Source organism: Callionymus lyra, chromosome 17, assembly GCF_982586985.1.
Source record: "Callionymus lyra chromosome 17, fCalLyr1.hap1.1, whole genome shotgun sequence".
NCBI classification, from domain to species: Eukaryota; Metazoa; Chordata; class Actinopteri; order Syngnathiformes; family Callionymidae; genus Callionymus; species Callionymus lyra.
Window position 1 is genome coordinate 10,579,327 of NC_141834.1, and position 19,102 is coordinate 10,598,428.

General features: G+C 36.6%; 1 protein-coding gene across 1 annotated transcript; it reads left to right on the forward strand.

The window, feature by feature from the left end:
- Positions 1–1,333: 1,333 nt before the first annotated feature.
- xrcc1 (X-ray repair complementing 1) lies at positions 1,334–18,250 on the forward strand. The gene is made up of 18 exons (XM_087812189.1): positions 1,334–1,730; positions 1,809–1,901; positions 3,402–3,509; positions 3,585–3,743; positions 4,072–4,149; positions 5,184–5,307; positions 5,380–5,483; positions 7,675–7,825; positions 7,895–8,138; positions 9,694–9,810; positions 11,569–11,647; positions 11,753–11,849; positions 12,823–12,868; positions 15,323–15,462; positions 15,539–15,629; positions 15,778–15,853; positions 16,056–16,176; positions 18,003–18,250. The coding sequence occupies exons 1-17, from the start codon at positions 1,680–1,682 to the stop codon at positions 16,173–16,175; spliced, it is 1,878 nt and encodes a 625-aa protein (XP_087668315.1). The 5' UTR covers positions 1,334–1,679; the 3' UTR covers position 16,176; positions 18,003–18,250.
- Positions 18,251–19,102: the final 852 nt, after the last annotated feature.

The window sequence follows — 19,102 nt, forward strand, 5'->3', positions numbered from 1 at the left end:
TTCTAAGCAGGGACGTGTGGTCAGGGGAGGCAGGTGAGGCAGTGCCTCAGCTCTCAATGGGCAATCCATCACAAACTATGTTGATACGTGCAATATAATGCTCACACAAACATTTATTTGTCTGGGTTTTCCACAGTCTGGCTCATGTGTTTAACCATTAAAGTTTAATTTTTGTAAGGGTCTTATTCAGTTTTGCTGATCGGAAATACAACCGCAGTGAAAAGTTAAAGCTTGAGGCACACAATTATGAGCCTCCACAAACTACATTGCCATTGAGGCGTAGAGACTTTTAAAACTAAAGGAAATAACGATAACTTTTACGATAAAGTAACAGAGGTTTGTACATATAAAATTAAGAAACGGTTTTAATCTCAATCGTATAAAAAACAGATAAGACTAAGAAAAATACAATAGAATATTTAAAAACTACATTTTGGCCTTAAATAAATTATTATTTGTTTTTCTCACGCTTATATTGACCCATTTAATACTCAATATTTATCTTTTCACCATTCCAATCATGGAAGGCCTGACACAATATTAACCAATCGGAAGCAACAAAAGGCGGGTCTATCTATCATTACATCACCTCTTGTTTTAGGCCGTCACTCGGGATTTTTCACTCTTGAGCCAAACTTAAATCTTAAGAGTTCTCGCTAAACTTTACGGTAAATTCCTTAAACGCCATTAATAGGAGGAAATAAACGCCCGGCTTTCAAATTAAGAGCATTGAATCAGTTGCGTCTTCCTTGTAATCCTTTACTATCACGGTCGTACTCTATGCTGTTTAAACCCACGTTTGCTAATCCCATCTTTTTTCTTTTTTTTTAAATCGAATTTAGATTTTCAGCCAATTGAAAGGACTCAGATCACTACATATGACAGGTTAAAGATTTTTGAATACATAACTTTATATAAATTGATAATTAAAACACAATATTTCAGCTATGACTCTTAAATCAATGTCAAAGATGACAGCTTTATGAAGCTATACATCAATATTTATCCACAATCGATGACTGCTATAGATCTAGGGGATGTAGACTAACATAACAACAATTAAATATAGACTTGATGAGAAACTATTAATTAAATCATTACATTTTTTAAACTTCATATTTGCGTGAAAATTACTGATGAGATATAAAGTTACCAGCAGTCAATTGAACAAGTTTCTCTTTTGGGTTTATATACTTATATGTATTTAGGAATAAATATATATAAAAAAATAATTAAAAAAAAACCCTTTAATTCGAATTGCAATACCTTCGATGACTCTCTCCAAACACTAGATGGCAGCAGTGCACCTCTCTCTAAACATGAACGAACCCCCTTAACGGATATGACGTCACCGCATTGTCAACACACCGCTTTCGGTGGGAAAATCATGTAAAGATTCCCCATTTATATTATATATTAATCGCGTTTATGTTTCATTATTGCCGCCAACGTGGCCTGGAAGCATTTGTCAGTTAAACACCTGTTTAAAGTCGCCCTTTAAAACTCGAAAGTAAACGCTTACACGCAAAGTTGGCCATTGTTTGCTAGCATGCTAACACGCTAGCCGCAGGCTTGACACTCTTTCGTTGCCTCTCAGTCGTATTTCATATAAGTTGGTGAATAAAAGAGTTTGTTTTATAACAAACTTAATTCGCTAGTGTGGGTTTTTAAGTGCCGAGATGCCGGAAATCAAACTCTTGCATGTGGTGTCATGCAGCACCGAGGACAACGTAAGTCAATTCCCTCTGTGATCAAGTCCCAAGAGAACAATATTTTCCACCATTTTATGCTTTTTATTTCTCCAACAGACGCACAAAGCTGACAACCTTCTCAGCTCTGACACATACAGGAAGTGGAAAGCAGCCAAGCCGGGAGAGAAGCAGACATCGATTATTTTACAGGTTTGTTTGGCTGCTTATGTTTTAGTGACATCTATACACCAATAAAATATTCAGCAATACGATTTGTTGGGGTTCTTTAGCAGCAGGGATTTCCAACAAACCCCACATTGATCATTGGTGTGACAGGAAAATATCACAATACTGATCACAAGGGATAGTTTAGTCATGGCAGAACATTTAGACCCTGAGAAAGTGTCTCCCAGAAGAAGAATAAATGTATTGACAAGAATCTTTCTGAGCAGTACGTATCACGATTCACGATACAATATATTTTGATATTGTAGTAACAAGGATGTATTTTTTTTTTGTATTGCTCGATTATTTGACTCTGATGTTTAAGAATTTACAGACCACTTAAGATGTTTTTATTTGTTCAGGCTTTTCCTTGATTTTCTGGAACTCCTGTTGTGTCATCAGTGTTATCTTTACCTTTAAAGTATATACTTTATTGAATATTGTTTTGATTGTTTAAGCGCTTTGTGACCCTGGTCTGGAAAGCGCTATATAAATAAAAAATACTTACTTACTTACTTACATGACTGGTGAAGAAGTTGTAACTGTTTTCATTTGTTTTGAAACCAAAACATTTCCATATATTAGCTTTTAAAGCTGCTGGAGTCACTGTATGCTCTCGTCCTCAGTCCTGCAGGATATTCATTTTGTGGCAGAGATGTAATGAATGCTGCCATCTAGGGGCCAGAAGTTTATTTGCAACACAAAACTGAAAAATAAATGATTTTGCACACACAATACAACACACTATGATAAAAAGTACATAACATTTCAAAGGCAATAAAAAAAAGATGTTGTGTTAAATATCGATGGCGTATTGTCACAAAAAAAGAATATTTAATATATTTGCATTGCAATATTTTCTCACATGCACACTACTTTATTTTAAATTTGTGTTGCTTTTTTTCCCATGTATGTATGTGCGTATCTTCTGTATCTACATTATATATTCTTCCATGGCCTCATTAAAGCCAAACATGAAGGAGTGTTTGTGGCTAAGATGCAGGTTGATTAGATGGAAACTCTTGTTTATTGTAACCCCTGGAGTGGTATTTTATAATAATAATAATTATAATAAGACCTACACAGCCATTAGAATACTACCAATAGACATGTGATTCATTATAACAAACATGATCTATTCAAGGAACGGGTTTCTTTCCTCTGTTTGCAAGTTTATATTCTATTTATTTTTAAAAGTTTGATGCTGGAGCTTTTACAGTCGCCTTAAATGGGATAATCAAGTTAAGCCATCACATGGAAATATGATTAAAAAATGTGTATTAATTCTCTTCTTACTATGTTTTTGTTTTCTAGATATAAAGTGTAATGTAATTTTTAAAATAAACATTTCTAGTTCAGGATAACTTCTGTACTTCTCTTAATGTAATATTATCAGAGCTTTGGTTTAGATCAGTCAACGTGTTTTCTATTTTGAAACTCTTATTTGTTAAATGTTTAAAATATGCCATTTTGTTTTTTTTTAAGTTCGAGAAGGAGGACCAGATACACGGCATCGATATCGGAAATGAAGGATCCGCTTTCGTTGAGGTGCTGGTGGGAAATTCCTCGGCTACCAGAGACCAGGACTATGAGGTATTTTTTCACCAACCGACAATGTCATAAAAGCTATTATCTGTTAATGTTAATTTCCTCCTTTACTTTTTGTAGGTGCTCCTGGTGACTTCGTCCTTCATGTCACCCACAGAGAGCCGCAACGGCACCAATTTAAATCGAGTTCGCTTCTTTGGACCGAATCAGTTGCAGAAGACGCCGGCCCAGGAGAAGTGGGACAGAGTGAAAATTGTTTGTAGCCAACCATACAGTAAGGTAACTGCCCGAACCCTCATATTAAATCTTGATAATAAATATATAGAGACAAACTCATGCCGTCTATACACATCTCCATTGAGCATAACCTTGAAATCCATCTGAATCTTTGTAGGATCAATTAAAATTCCAAGTATTCAAATGCCAATGCATTTTTCGATTATAAAAAGAAACTTTTTTTCTCAGGTCATTGTCTCCATCAATGGCTGCTTTTGTGTATTGAGTTCTTTTCTTGTAAAAGACCAGAAGGGAACAAGGTTTTGCCATTTATCTTTCATCAAATAAAACATGTTTTTTTATATATATATTTTCAAATGCTTTGATTCAGAACATTGCATATGGTTTGGCTTTTGTGAAGTTCCACTCGCCTCCGGATAAAAACGACCCTCCTCCAACGAGCCCTCCAGTAAGTTATGTTTTATATTCTTTCAGTCTTCTTGATTCCTTTCTTGTATTTCCTGTTCATTTAGAAAAGAAAAAAAACCCATTTGTTTATCCTTAACACATGATAACATTTATGGAATCGTTAAAAAATGTATTTCACTTTATTAGATCAAATATGTTATATAACAATTTTCATGTGTGACTGTATAAAGAAAATCTCCTTTACCCTGACAGATCTTGTTTGCTTAATATAAGAGTCACTGAATCGTATTTTTTGGGGATCTAGTGTGCTTTGATATTTAAAAAAAAAACAACCTAATATTTTGACATTGATACAGAACTCTGCAGCGAGAATTCTGACCCGCTCTAGTAGAAGAACTCACATTTTTTTCGATCCTTAAATCTCTTCACTGGCTGCCAGTTTCTTTCAGGATCAATTTTAAAAATTCAGATTACTTTCAGATCTATTCATGGTCATGCTCCTCCTTACATCACTGATCTGATCCAGCCTTACACCCCAGCTTGGGCTCTGAGGTCTGTGAATCAGAATCTACTGATGGTTCCTTGCACACGGTTTTGGACCAGAGGAGAGAAATCCTTCCAGGCTGTTGCTCCTAAGCTTTGGAACGATCTTCCTCTCTCTCTGTGTTTGATGATCTACTGACTCCTTCAAGAAACATCTTAAGACACTTTTATTCTCTGAGACTCCTGTGTTTGTCTCGGTGGCGTCTTGACCTTTTAAGTATATATTTTATTGGGTATTGTCTTGATTGTTTAAGCCCTTTGTGACCCTGGTCTAGAAAAGCGCTTTACAAATATTACTTACTTACTTACTAATATACATGTTTATATATTACAAGGTAAACTGTTTTTAAAGAGAAAATGTCATTATTAATATGAGTTATGTAAAACATTTTTTAACTGTTTTTTTTTTTTTTTTATATTTAAGAAAGTTTAATAATTTGTGTTTCTGTGTGGAGTCAGGTGTGAAGGTTAGGTATATATTTTAAAACTGCTTCTAAAAGAACACAACTTTTTTTTTCATTCTCCCTTCAGAAACTAACGAAGCTTGGGCAGTTCAGAGTCAAAGAAGATTCACCTTCTTCAGTTGCCAGCCTTCAACCCGGCAGCCTCTTCTTCGGCCGAGACAATGCAGCAAAGCCCAGTAGCACACAGAAAGGTTAAATGGATTTGAACTTAGAAAAATCATTTCCTTGAGACTTCATTCTCCTTTTTTTTTTCTTCTACTCAGTGTCCCCTCAGAGCGAGAAGCTGAGCTATGCTGCGGCCGCCCTGGGTGTTTCCGCCTCGCAGTCGCCCTCACCATCTTCTTCGTCCAACCTGGCGTCACCGCAGGTAAGACGCTCGACTAAAGCACTGCTCTTGTGATTGCCAATCAACTGGGACACATAGTCGGATGCAATTAAAAAAAAATTGCCTGGGAAAGCACTCGCAGTTGAGTTTAATTTCATTGATTGACATCTTGGCTAATTGGAGACTTGTCATTATTGGCTGAATGACAGTTTTATAGTTTGACCACTGTTATAGCAAGTATTGGATTATTTAACTGTCAATCAATAAACAGGTTTGATCGTCTTTCAGAGCAAATGTTTTTTTTCTCATGCAGGACCTTAAGATTTTGCATGATTATTTACTAAATATTTAAAACAAAAAAGTTGGAATAATGCACATTTAGGAGCTCTGTCTTAATAACATGATTAAAATAATGTCATTCAAAGTCAAACAATTTTATTAAAATAAAGAAAAACAAAACCATACATTACACTACCGCACTTCATGCTCAAATTGCACAAAATTCCATTTTTATTAGTCCAAATAGAGCAGACCTGGGCAAAGTGCGGCCCGGGGGCCACATGCGGCCCTTTGACTGTATTTAGGCAGCCCTCGTAATGTCAAAGTATGATCATGTATAAATGGTTCTAATGCATTAACAAATGTATTTTGTATTTATTATTCATTTACATTTTCACACTTATTTACTTTTTGTGTGTAATTTTTCGAGTATATATTAATCACTCAAAACATTTTTTATAGATTTTTTAAGATATTTGAAGACATGTTTTGAAAAAAACTCATATATACAAGAATAAAAATGCAGCTTATTTAGCTTAATAAAAGTCACGGCCTAATGACGGATGTCCTTTTTTTTTTTTAGGGATTTTTCCGTCTTTCTTTTTGCCTGACGGCCTCTAAACACATTCACGGAATTGAATGTGGCCCTTGAAGAATTATAATTGCTCACCCCTGAAATAGAGTAAATGTTGCTTATTGATTCACCAGCGTTTGACCTCTGTAGCCAATAGGCAAATACATTTGAACGTCCTCGCTCGAGCCGCATCACACCTCTTCATTTTAATGAAGTGTAAGCTGCTAGATTACTTTGCCAAGCTTATGATGAGAAAATTCTCTTCGCCCCTGATCTGTTGCTAAGCAACTCGCCGAAATAATTTCATCAACACGACATGTAAAGCATGGCTAAAATGTAATTGCACGATGAACTTTTTTTTTACAGATGTAGCAGATTGTTCAAATCCGTGCTGTGCATGAAAAACTCAAATGATTTAAATGATCTATTGCAGAACTTTAATTATTTTGGTGCAGTCGCCCATAAACGTTTGTAACTACACCTCTAATGCTTTAATCTTTTAGGCTGATCCAGGGTAGATACTGATACTTGGTATCATATTAGCAACGGCTCTGATGCTGTAAAATCAGACAATTTTCCTTAAAAACATGTATTTGTCTCAAATACAAAAACTCAATGAATTTTAAAACGTTTTTGTCATTGATTTTAAATATAAAAAGAGTTTGTTATAATTTATTCCAATAATTAAAAATAATAATTCTTAATTCAATATTTTTTATTCATAGCTTTTTAAAGTTAATATAAAAATGTTGGTGTAACGGTGTCATCTTACCAGACTAATGCATTCTCGCTCGTCTGATTGGCTGGTACTCTTTTAGTATTGTCTGGTGGGACTGTTATACCAACGTTTCTATATGAATTTTATTTAAATATGGTAACAATTTTTAGAATTTTGAAAAATATTTTTTAATTATTGGAATAAGAACATCAAACTATGTGTGTAAAAAGAAAATAATTAATCTAAGAACACATTTATTATAATTATTAAACAAAGGTTAACCTTTTTAATGTAACTATTGTATTAAATCATTAACATTTCAACAACATATCAGTAAAGAAAATTCAAAATTCCAACGTTTGAAATATTAAATTCAAACATTCAATTTTTTGATGTCACTGTTATACTTCGAAAGGTAACTTTTTAAATCAAATTTAATTATAAAAATAAATAATATGTTAATCCTTAAAAAAACAAAAAACTTTAAAGAATTTCTCATGCCAACAAAATGCTTCTGATCCTTCACTAGAAGTTAACTTTGACCCCTTAGCTTAGAAACGTGTCAGAACCATGCAAGCTGATAAAGTACGAGCATAATTGATTTGTTTGGTAATTATTAGAATGTTGCATTTGTAATGTGCCGGGCTTCATTTCTTTCACAGCCAGCTGCAAAACGAAAATTTGAGTTCAGCAAAGAACGGCAGTCTGCTTCCGGCCCTCCGTCAAAGAAAGCCAGTCCGGGCAGCACACCAGAGGGCAAAGGTCACACCCCTAAACCGAAGAGCAGCCCAGCAAGCCCCGCCACTCCAAAACGTACAACCCAACACCTCTTAGCAGCGTGTCTGGGGAAAATCTAGGTTCATTGTGTGTTTCTTTTCACAGCCCCGTCAACTCCCAGGTCTGCTGAAAAAAAACAGGAGAGTCGAACAAAATCAGAGCCGAGGGTCAAATTGCCGAAAGCCAAGGCCAAGGCAGAGGCACATGTCCCTTTTAAGAAAATCATGGAGGGCGTGGTGTTTGTCCTCAGTGGCTTCCAAAATCCCATAAGAGGAGATTTAAGGGACAAGGCTCTAGAGATGGGAGCCAAGTACCGACCTGATTGGTCGCCTGACTCGACACACTTGATGTAAGTATCCTGCAGGCAAGTGCATGTTTGAAAAACATTAATAAATAAGTGATTTGTATGTTTTACGTTATTAGAGAAGGGGTCTTAAAGTTTATGGCCTTTGAGGTCATATTCTGAGGCTCTTCATTTAATATCTTAATCCTGAGCAGAGGACATCATATTTGTGTAATATCATATGTATAACTTATGAAATATAGTATAATATGAATATATGAGCTATGAAATGATAAAAATATGGCCTAAATTAATAGTAACACAACATAAAAAAAACATTGAATAACAAAATATAGATTTTGATCAAAAAACAACTGGGAAACAATTTTGCTTCTTCAACGTATGTTACAGGTCACCAACCTGTGGCCCAGTCGACCAGGGTTAGTTTGAGAGCCCTGCATTAGAGAAAAGTAGATTCTTGATATTATCTTTTCTGGCGGAATCTCTCTCCCTCTCTCCCTTTTTTTTGTACTTCTGTAAAAGCAGAACTTCCTTCTGTTCATTAGTTTTTAAAATGCACCTGGATTTTGTATCGATCGAAAACTCTTCCTCATATTGTTTTCCCATTGTCAAAAAAGAAAGGTGTCAAAAATCAGGCCGAAAAAAAATTATCATATACAAGTGAAGAAACATTTTATAATTAGGATTTCAAGCTCATTCTGTATGTTTTGTGCATGCAAATCCTGGAAAGGTACCTAGTAGAGCTTTTCACGAAGGAGAAAAAAAATCTAAAGCTACTGCATTTTATAAAAGTTAAGAAAATGTGGATAATTAAGTTATCAAAGTCATTCTGTGTGTGTTGTCCAAACCAATCCTGGAAAGGTACTTCCTAGAGGTTTTCACAAAGAAAAAAAAATCTAAAGCCACTGCATTTTATAAAAGTTAAGAAAATGTGGATAATTAAGTTACCAAAGTCATTCTGTGTGTGTTGTCCAAACCAATCCTGGAACCGTACCTCTTGGAGCTTTTTACAAAGAAGAAAAAAAAAATCTAAAGCTACTGCATTTTATAAAAGTTAAGAAAAAGTGAATAATTAAGTTACCAAAGTCATTCTGTGTGTTCTGTCCAAACCAATCCTGGACAGGTACATCCTAGAGGTTTTAATCTATGAATTACACATATTTAATAATGCCATAAATCCAGGGAAAATCAGAATATAAATGCAAATGAGCTGCTTGGAAGAGGTCTGCAGATGAGGGTCTTAGATCAATATGACTAATTATTGATCATTTTAAAGGTTGTTTTTTTTCAGGAGGTTGTTTTAAACTCAAAGCAAGTTCTTTAGGTCGTTCCCTGGTTTAGGAATAAATATTTATAGCTCGTAGTGTCATTTACAATTCATGGCCTCAGTTGAGTTAGCGAAGAGTCTTGTATATTTCACTGCTTAATGTATTTAATTAAAATATGTTCATACACTCTGGAGTAATTGTACATTCCAGAGATGAGATTTGAAAAGACCTAAGTAAGGCTTGTAACTATCAATTCAGTTTGATAATGTGCATTTAAAGCTTTTTTTCAAGTGAGGTAAAAAAAACGTCAACGTGTGTGTCTTTTTCTCCAGTTGTGCGTTCGCGAACACACCCAAGTATAGCCAGGTGAAATCAGCCGGGGGCCTCATCGTTCGGAAAGAGTGGGTAATGGACTGTCACAAGAGGAAGCAGAAGATTTCTTACAAACGGTAAGTGAAGCGACACGCCATGTGACGCCCTCGACCTTTTGCGCAAATAGCCCAGACAAAATGTTAACTATTATAAATGTCACGTATAATATTTTCTGGGGAACTACTTGCCCCTGACAATGGGTCCTGTTTATCGACGGCATTAATCCCATTTGATTAATACTTTCTCTTAAGCGACATCTGTAGTGGCAAAGCGGCACAATCTGTGCACAGCACTCGCACTGATTGAAGGGTCTAAAATACATCACTCTCGATGATGCACCCTTGCCAAAGAGAACATTATAACCTTGGGTTGGTGATCCCTGCTGTGCTCACAAACTCAACCGAGCGAGGTCGAGGCACATATGCCCTGTGTGAGAGGTTGCCGTTATAAAATCAAGGCTGCAAGTATATAGATCTCAGTTTTAAATAATGTATTGTAAATCAAGTTCTATTCAGTTTCAGATTCAAGGTTTTTTCCGTATGATTGTCTCATATACTATGGCTTAGCTTTCCATACAAAGAGCTCCGTTATTAAGTGTTTAATTACAATTTAGGTGTATTTGCTTCAAGTTTCCTGCCTCAGTGCTGATCAAATCACTATTGTATTTGATTATGTATGGCTCAATCAGAGCAGGCAACAGGTTGAATTGGTTACCTTCATTTCTTCATACATTCTATGTACCTATCAAGGGTGTCAATGTTAACGATTGCTTCTAAATGTGTAGGAGAGGGTCGGAACTGTTTACGTGCAGTTGCACTTCCATTAGAGGGTTTTGTGTCCATTCACCTCGTCTATCTATCTAATCCCATTAGAGCAAAGCCTTTCTAGTACTTATCAGACAACAATTATTCATTCTTGTAGACCCACTTCAAATATGTACCACATTATAAGAAACGGATAAGTAGCAAAGCTTAAACGATGGTTAATAATTAATAATTGTATGTATTAACTCTGGTTTTACTAACTGATCTTAAACTGATTTTATGTTTTACATGTTGTCAGCATTGTGTAAGTAAGTAAATTATATTTGTAGAGCGCTTTTCCAGACCAGGGTCACAAAGCGCTTAAACAATCAAAATAAAACTATATATACGGTATATTGAAACCCTGTTAGTACAATAGACACTTGTGTATGAAGAAAAATGTTGTACTTGTCATATCTTTTAGCAATCGTTCATGAAAGCTTTTCACAAAATGTTTTTGACACCACACTCTACCGTCTGAGACCTGCATCACATGACCAAAATACACACAGCCATTGGTCAACAGCAGCTCCGCATCACTGTTATTATTCTTGTTTTTAATTCTTATTATTTTTGAGAATCAATGAAAAACTTGAAAAAAAAAAAAAAATTCAGGCTCCCCCTAGTGTCGGAATATACCTGCTGCACTATGCAAGAATTTCTAAAAAAAAAAAATTAAAATAAGGAAAGACTTGCTTGGGTGACATAAAAAAAAAGAATTTTCAGATTACAATTTATCACTGAGTGTCTCACTTTAAATTCTCACCAGCCCTCTTTAAACCTGCATCTACTATGAGTAATTAAAGCAAGCACTTACTTTGATGCTGACAAGTACCTGGATGAATACAAACACTAGTCGTCACGCAAGCACTTCTGGACAGGAACACTCTCAGGTTCCTGAGATGCTTATGTCCTCATATTATGTGTTTGCTTGTTGTTTACCTCTGCAATCATTCCAGCCAATCAGCAATGATTCAGACAAACACAACCCAGGACAAATATGTTTGTACATTTTCTCCGTCCTCCTGACAGGTACCTGATGGATGGGGCCGAGTCCAGCTCCGGGAGCGAAACAGAGGACGACCAGAGCGAAGAGGAAATGAACACAAAGGTAAATTTGATTGTGAGCAGCGACAAAAAACAAAACAAAAGAAAATCTACATCGTTTTTCACATTCCATGTCCACCTGCTCCTTTTTGGTTTTGTCATCTATCAGAGCCCAAAGAAGAAAGAAAGACAACTCACACCGAAGAAAACGCCAGAGAAGAAGAGCGAGGACAAATACGCAGGATCCACAGATCTGGATGAAACAGGTTTATTGAAAACGGCCGCTCGACTGTGGGAAATGCGTGCATCTCAGGGCTGCATTTTTGAGTGACAAGGGGATGGAGCTTATAGGAATTGAGAGATGATTGAAGTTGTTGTTGAGACAGGGGATTTTACTTACCTCTTGATTTCACACCCCATCTGTGACGCACTTCCTGCACGCCTTCCTTCCAATAATAATCTACTCAGGATCTTAAAGTAGCCTGGATATCCGATGAGTCATGTAGATCGAAAGACGCCGGGTCCGAATCTTTGCATAGTTTCAAGAGTCTCTAAACAAGCACATTTATCTGCGTTTTCAATCAATGATTGTTCAGTTTTCTACCAATAAATGTTGATGTACCTTTGACACTATAGTCCTGGCAGAACCAGTTTATTTATTTAAGATGAATTATAACCAGCTTTTTAAGGTTACGCTTGGTTAAAAATGTTCTTACATCATAATTCAAAAACATTAGATAACACTTAAAGCCAAATTGAAGGCAATACTTCGCGAATCCAGGATTAGACAAAAGCAAAAAAAAGTGGAAGAGGATAAGTTGGAGTGCACAAAGGTCACACCATGACCGCTGTAAATCAGGCACTATCAGTTGATAACGGCATGTTTGTAACTATCATGGCAACAGGGAAGTGCGCAAATGATAAGCTAATGAACAAATCATTAGACCAACAATGACCAGAAGTTTTCTTTTAATGCTCAATGAATTATGGCGATCAATCAATAATTCTGATGCAGTAATTTCTGATGTATGCAAGTTCATATTTACATTTCTTTAAATGTAAGATATTATAATTATATATGATAATTCTGATTCTAATGCATGTCCTAAACCATGTAGAGTAAAAGTAATGATTTTATTTTTCTGTAAATGAGGTTTATTGGTCCAGAAATGAATGATGGTCATTGTCTCATGACTGGCCGTGCAAGATGTATTGACAGATCAACACATGGGTTCACAGGCGGCGATGACGAGTCGGCTGCAGACACGGAGGACGAGCTGCAGAGGTAAACATCTTCCCGAAGCATGTTAGAAGTCTCTCTTTTTTTCCTGATGCATGAGACGTCATCGACCGAAGCTTCTTCATCCATCCCATTGAACACAACCATTGTCTCACTCAATACACTTTATTGCTTTTACCATCTGATATGCTCTTCTGACGAAACGTTCTCATTATCTTATTGTTTCTATATTAAGAGAAGGTCGTCTTCAGATAAAAATGAGACCAGCAATTTAATATGGCCTTTATACTTGTGGCTTAATTACTCTTTCTTTTTTTTTTCTTTCTGTAGAGCTTTTTTTATTATATTTAGAATAGAATCCATCCTGTTTCGGCAGTTTATATAAAGTCAGGTCGCGGGGGTAGCAGCCAAACAAAGAGACCTAATTCCTTTTTCCTCATTCTGTCATTTGAGTCTCTCCGTAACGATGATGTGATTAAGATGAGATAAGGAACAGAAATAATGGGTTTCAACAACCATATGAAGACATTTAATAAGTGTAAGACTGAGGTTGAATTATTCAGATAGATTGCTCCTACAAGAATTAAAAAATAACATTTATATTAATAAAATACATATTGTTCGTCTCATTACCTCGACTTATAAAATGTTTTGGCCCCTCTGAGTGAGTTTGACACCCCTGCCCTACCCCGAAAACTCTTAAGCTGCTTGTATCCTGGATCTGGTTCTTTTGGTCACTACCCAAAGTTCATGGCCATTAGGGCTGCACGATATATCGGAAAAATATCGATACCGCGATATTGGCACGTGTGAAATGCATATGGAAAACATGTGCGATAATTGATAATTTTTTATTGTATAAATCAAGCATTTCTTAAATTTCTCGTTGTCGTTTACGTCTCTGTCTGTCTGTGATATGCAGCTTGCTAGGCTCGGTTGCTATGGCGACGCGTCTCAACCCCCTTTGCTAAAGCAACATATTGTAAGAAATTTTCATCTCGTCTCAAGATCGTGGAACTTCCAAATAAGTGTAAACCTGTCCGTCTTTGTTGTGTGCTAATGAGCTAAGTTGTTAGCGTCAGGTCATTTACATACTGTTATGTGTGCATGTACAAGGAGGTGGGATTTATTATTGATTTGGTGATATCGCGACACGCCGGCGGCTCCTCTCTGATCAGTTTCGTGGGAAACCGATGCAAGTCCCGCGAAACTCAGCGTTGAGTGATATTTTTCTCAGATCATGTCAGCACCGAAGCGCGTAAATAAATGAAAGGGAAATATCGCATTGTTTTCCTTATGTAAAACCCCGGACCTCCCCTACAGTGAATATCGATATCGCAATTCAAGACACTCGTGCATATATCGATATCGTGCAGCCCTAATGGCCATAAATAAGGGTAGCGATCCTCCTGTCAATCTTACCTTTCCTTCACTCATGCGCATGATCCCAACATACTCCTCTTACTTGATCACCGGGACCCCTACCTTAAACCAGCTTCAAAGTGGTTTTCAAAACCCCCACAAATTTACAGTTTAAACGGATGAATAGTTATATTTTTGATCGGGGTTGATTGAAGAGCCTCACCAGGTGTTGCTGGACTTATGAATGGATTAGATGGAAAGATGAGTTTCTAGCCGTTGTCATGGGAAAATGAGGGTGATAATGAGTATCGGAGGTCAAATTGACTAGCCTTGAAGATGGATTCATCGTGTTTTTCAAGCGTGTGGATCGCAGAAGCTTTCTTGTTTTATTAATGATTCGTATATAAATATTAAATTATTGATGGTTTGGGATGAAACGTATGAAACCATCTTCCTATTTATCACCGAGGCACACAATCTGGGTTGATCATGTCGATAACATCAGGTGATTAGAAGCACCTTATTTATACTTGCCTTTCAAGTCGAGGCCGATGCGTATAGAATTTAACATTAATAATATATTTTAGCTGTGTAATTGAAAGGTTTAGTGTTAGATCTTCACTATAATCCTTATTCTCATTTTCCCTTGTACAGATTGCTTTAAACCAATGGTTTTGGGCACATTTTCAAAGTCATATAAATTGATTTATTCTATATTTTTTTGTATTGCAAAGAAGCTTTTGGTTCTATTTATTATTAACATCCATTTTTTACAAATAAAACCACTTGAGCTCCTATTGATCTATTTGAAAGCAGATTTATTAATAGGCCAACTTATGTTTCTATTAATCATTGTCTTGACCATGAGCTTTTCTTCATCAGCCTTGCTGTGGAATTTCACACTCAAACTCTTGGCTGGTTTTACATGAAAATAACTTTCTCTCCTTGATTCACCCGCAGCCATCATTCCAGCCTTTCTGAACCATTTCTGATCACAACAAATATTAGGTCTGCAATTAATATGTCCATCACCCGTTTCTGTGTACAAGGCACTTGGGATTTATCTTCGCCGGATTGTTGATTCGCCATGATTTATGTGACACGGTAGCAACATTTCCTATAATTGGTTTGGGGCAGGGTGGAGGCGGAGAGCCGACAGAAGAAAGCGACAACCGTCGCAAAAGCGGTGAAAGAAGAGGAGGATCCGTACGGCGGCTCCACAGACGAGAACTCGGACGCCGAAGCCGAACAGGATAAACCCATCCCAGAACTCCCAGGTAGCACCACAAGTCTTCTCCTGGTGTCTTACGTTGGTCTAAGATTACCACAAGTGTCTCTTTTTCTTTTCTGCAGACTTCCTGAATGGAAAACATTTCTTCTTGTATGGAAAGTTCCCAAACAATGAGAGGCGACTACTGATGCGGTACATTATTGCCTTTAACGGGTGAGGATCTTTTAGGTCTAAATCATAAGTGGAATTCCCTTTCAAATACAACAAATATGGGAATAATAATGACCAGAAAATGACCAGCTTTACCAAATAGAATCAGACACAAAATTTGTTTTCTTGAAAGAAACTGTTTCCTCCCCAGAGTGATGGAGGACTACATGACGGAGAAGGTGCAGTATGTGGTGACCAGCGAAGGATGGCACGACTCATTTGAAGACGTGAGCTATGACGTGTTTACATTCAAATGCCTTGACATCTCACTTTGATGTGTCTAAGTGACGCTTTGGTCACCTGAAAGGAGTTGAAAATGTGCTTGGAATTTGAAATGGATTTGTCCAGAATAAAGTTGTGTCGCATTAACATATGAATGTGAACTTCCTGTCGCATCTTTCTTATTTCTATTTCTCGCTTTCATTGCAGGCGTTGATGGAGAACGGCAATTTGAACTTTGTCAAGCCAGCGTGGATTTATGCCATCAATGAACGGCAGAAGATGTTGCCTTATCAGCCGTTCTCAGTCGTTCCCTCGGCAGAATACTGAGGTACCCCCACTCGCTCACCTAAAGCATTCACACGACCACCTCCTCTCTGTGGTTGCTGTTTCTGAATCATCCTTTCACCCCGAATTGAAAACCCTTTTGTTCGTCCAGTTGTAGGTTTTAATTGTGTATAGATGTGTAGGAAGTGAGAACAAAGCCCAAACCTTTCAAAAGTGAATAAAAAACACTTCAGAAGGACAGAAATAAACCTTTTCAGGGCCTTTGTGGTTCAAATCACCCTGGGTAGAGAGAACCATGCAAAACGGACAAATTAAAAAGGGGGAAAAACTCGAACTTCATCACAGTTATAACCAAGTTTCTGAAATAAATGCTTTTTATTATAAATATTTTTCATCAGGAGCAACTCAACTTAATACACAGCAAGCTCACGATTCTACCGTCTGAGCTAAGATAATGTGTAACATTTATTTTAAGTTAATATAAAGTGCAACTTATGTGTTAATTGAAGTGTGTCGCTTTGTTTTTCTGGAGATTAAATCTTGTTTACCATAACCACACCCACCCTGCTTGTGATATAGGCTTTTCACTTTGTGACATCAATACCTTAAGTGTTCAACACCAAGGGACTAGTTATATAAACAAAGGGGAGCGTGAGAAGGAGGAAGAGTGAAGCCATTGTTGCGTCATAATTGACTCCACTCTGGTAACCTCTCACTCACCGAGATTTCAGAGGACTTTGTAAAATAAAAACTTCAGAACTGGGTCATGATGAGGGACTTACTGAATCTTGGAGAGGATGATTTTAACATTTGAAACACATGAGTGAGTCAGAATAGTTGGAGTTTGACATTAGTTGCCCTTTAAAAAAATAATTAAAATGAATATTATGAGAACAAGCCTTGACCATCTGTTCGGGAAATGAAAACTCAGTAAAACGACAGATTTTATCTTCACTTTGCTCCTCTTTGGTTCCTGGCAAGACATCTAAAATGAAGAGTTGTCTCCTCTGTAGATTTTACTGACAAATTTGTCGCCAACGTTTTGACAATTTCAACTACATTAAGTTAATAAAATCCTATTCTAGGTGACCTACTGTTAACCATGGCAACCTGTAGAAGTTTAATCTGCTTTACAAATAACCACTATCTCTATTTTGACCAACATTTCTTAGTGTATTTTCACATGCGGGAAATAATAAACAAGGCAGTAACATTTTGTAACGTTCATTTGTGTTTCACTGCTGGCAATTAGGTGGAGTTCGGGGTGACTTTTTACTCTTTAAATAGTTTAAAAGTCGCCTTCAATTGTATTGAGAGAAACAACTCGGTGGATAAATGAAGGCTAATGGACGGATGTTTGACGTCAACAAAACAGAAAAACTAATGTGACTTGGAAATAAAGTGAAGCGTAAGAAGAAAAATGCAGGATCTAGCTGATGCATCAAAGTGAGAATTTGTCCCCAGAGTTGAGGCGACCTGACAGGTAAGAATTTAACCTTAAAGCCAATTTATTATTGACAAAAAAAACAGTATTTTTTGTTCAAGCTGTCCTCGTGTGATCCGTTATGTAATCAATGAAGTGAAGAGGAAACCCAAACAAAAACCCACCAGCCATGGTTCAGTTCTGATAGAACCCGAGGGATCAGGCAGGAGTGAGGAATGGTTAGAGTAATAAATGTTAATGCTGAGGCGCCGCTGCCGGATTTACTCGCCAGCTGTTGGCAAACACTTGCCAGCAGGCATCAGTAAAATCCACCGCATATCCAATTTAGGATAAGTGATTCCTTAAAAATGGAGGGTTTTTATTTTGGATCAGCAGTCTCGCATCATTACAGATCTTTATTTGTTTCTTTTTTTTTTCCCCCTCAGTTCTGCTTCAGATGAGTTATCAGCACGTGCTTCCAGGACGCGACTCGTCCACTCGCAACCCAGGGATGCATCGAAATCCACAAGTGTTTCTTTATTAAAAAATGTCTTTTTCAACTTTTTGTATGAAATATAAGTGGTTTGTGTGAGAGTTAGAAAGCCTTTTGTTTAGAGTAGTGGGAAAAGTTGTGATGTTTTTCTTTCCTTTCCTGTCCGTTAGAAGTTATTTTGTCAAAAAATAAATGGCTCTTGAATTACGAGTGTTCTCGGATTTTTAATTTATCTCGTCCGCCTCGCTGGTCTTCGACTTGGTCTTCATCTCTCTCCGAAGCTGGAGAGGCACCATCCCTCGTTCTTTTTTTTTTTTTTCCTCCCTCCTCGTGCTTCTCACCCTTCTGCCTCTTCAGTTAAGAGGATTAGGAAGAAGGCTTGTGAGAGGAGGGAGGGACACAAGATGAGGTGTTGCTATGGAGGGGAAATTATGAACTAATCACAACTAAAGACACATTTAAAGCAGAGGAATTATTTCATTCATTATCAAAGGTGTGGAGAAAAGAGAGTAAAAATAATTTATTCATATAATGTGCTGGTGTTACTTAAAGACTCGACCGTGAAGCCTTCATAAGGTAAGAAGAACATCAGGTACTTATAGAGTTTGCAATTTCCTCTTTTTAATTAAATCATTCATTACTGTTAGAAATGCAACACAGTAAAGTTATTTATTCAAGATCTTTATTTTTTATTTTGTCCCTCAAATACATTTAAGGAAATTGGTTAAAACGTTTCATGAAGAACTTGTTAGAATTAGAGTGAATTTATGAGGCTTTTACAAGATATGACTGTTTATATTCCTGTATGTCGACTTAAAATACAATTTCCAATGTATTATAAGTGGTGCACTATTAAGATAGCGTTCATTATATTTAGTATATAATTAAAGCTAAAGTGACAACTGTGTATAAAAGAATGATCTGAAGTCACAAATAACAATTACTGTGTTATAATTAAGTGTCTAAGGTTGGTACAAATGAGATATTCATAATGTAATATGTTTTACATTATTGTTCTTATTTTACTTAAAGCTTTTAACGTCCACAACTATA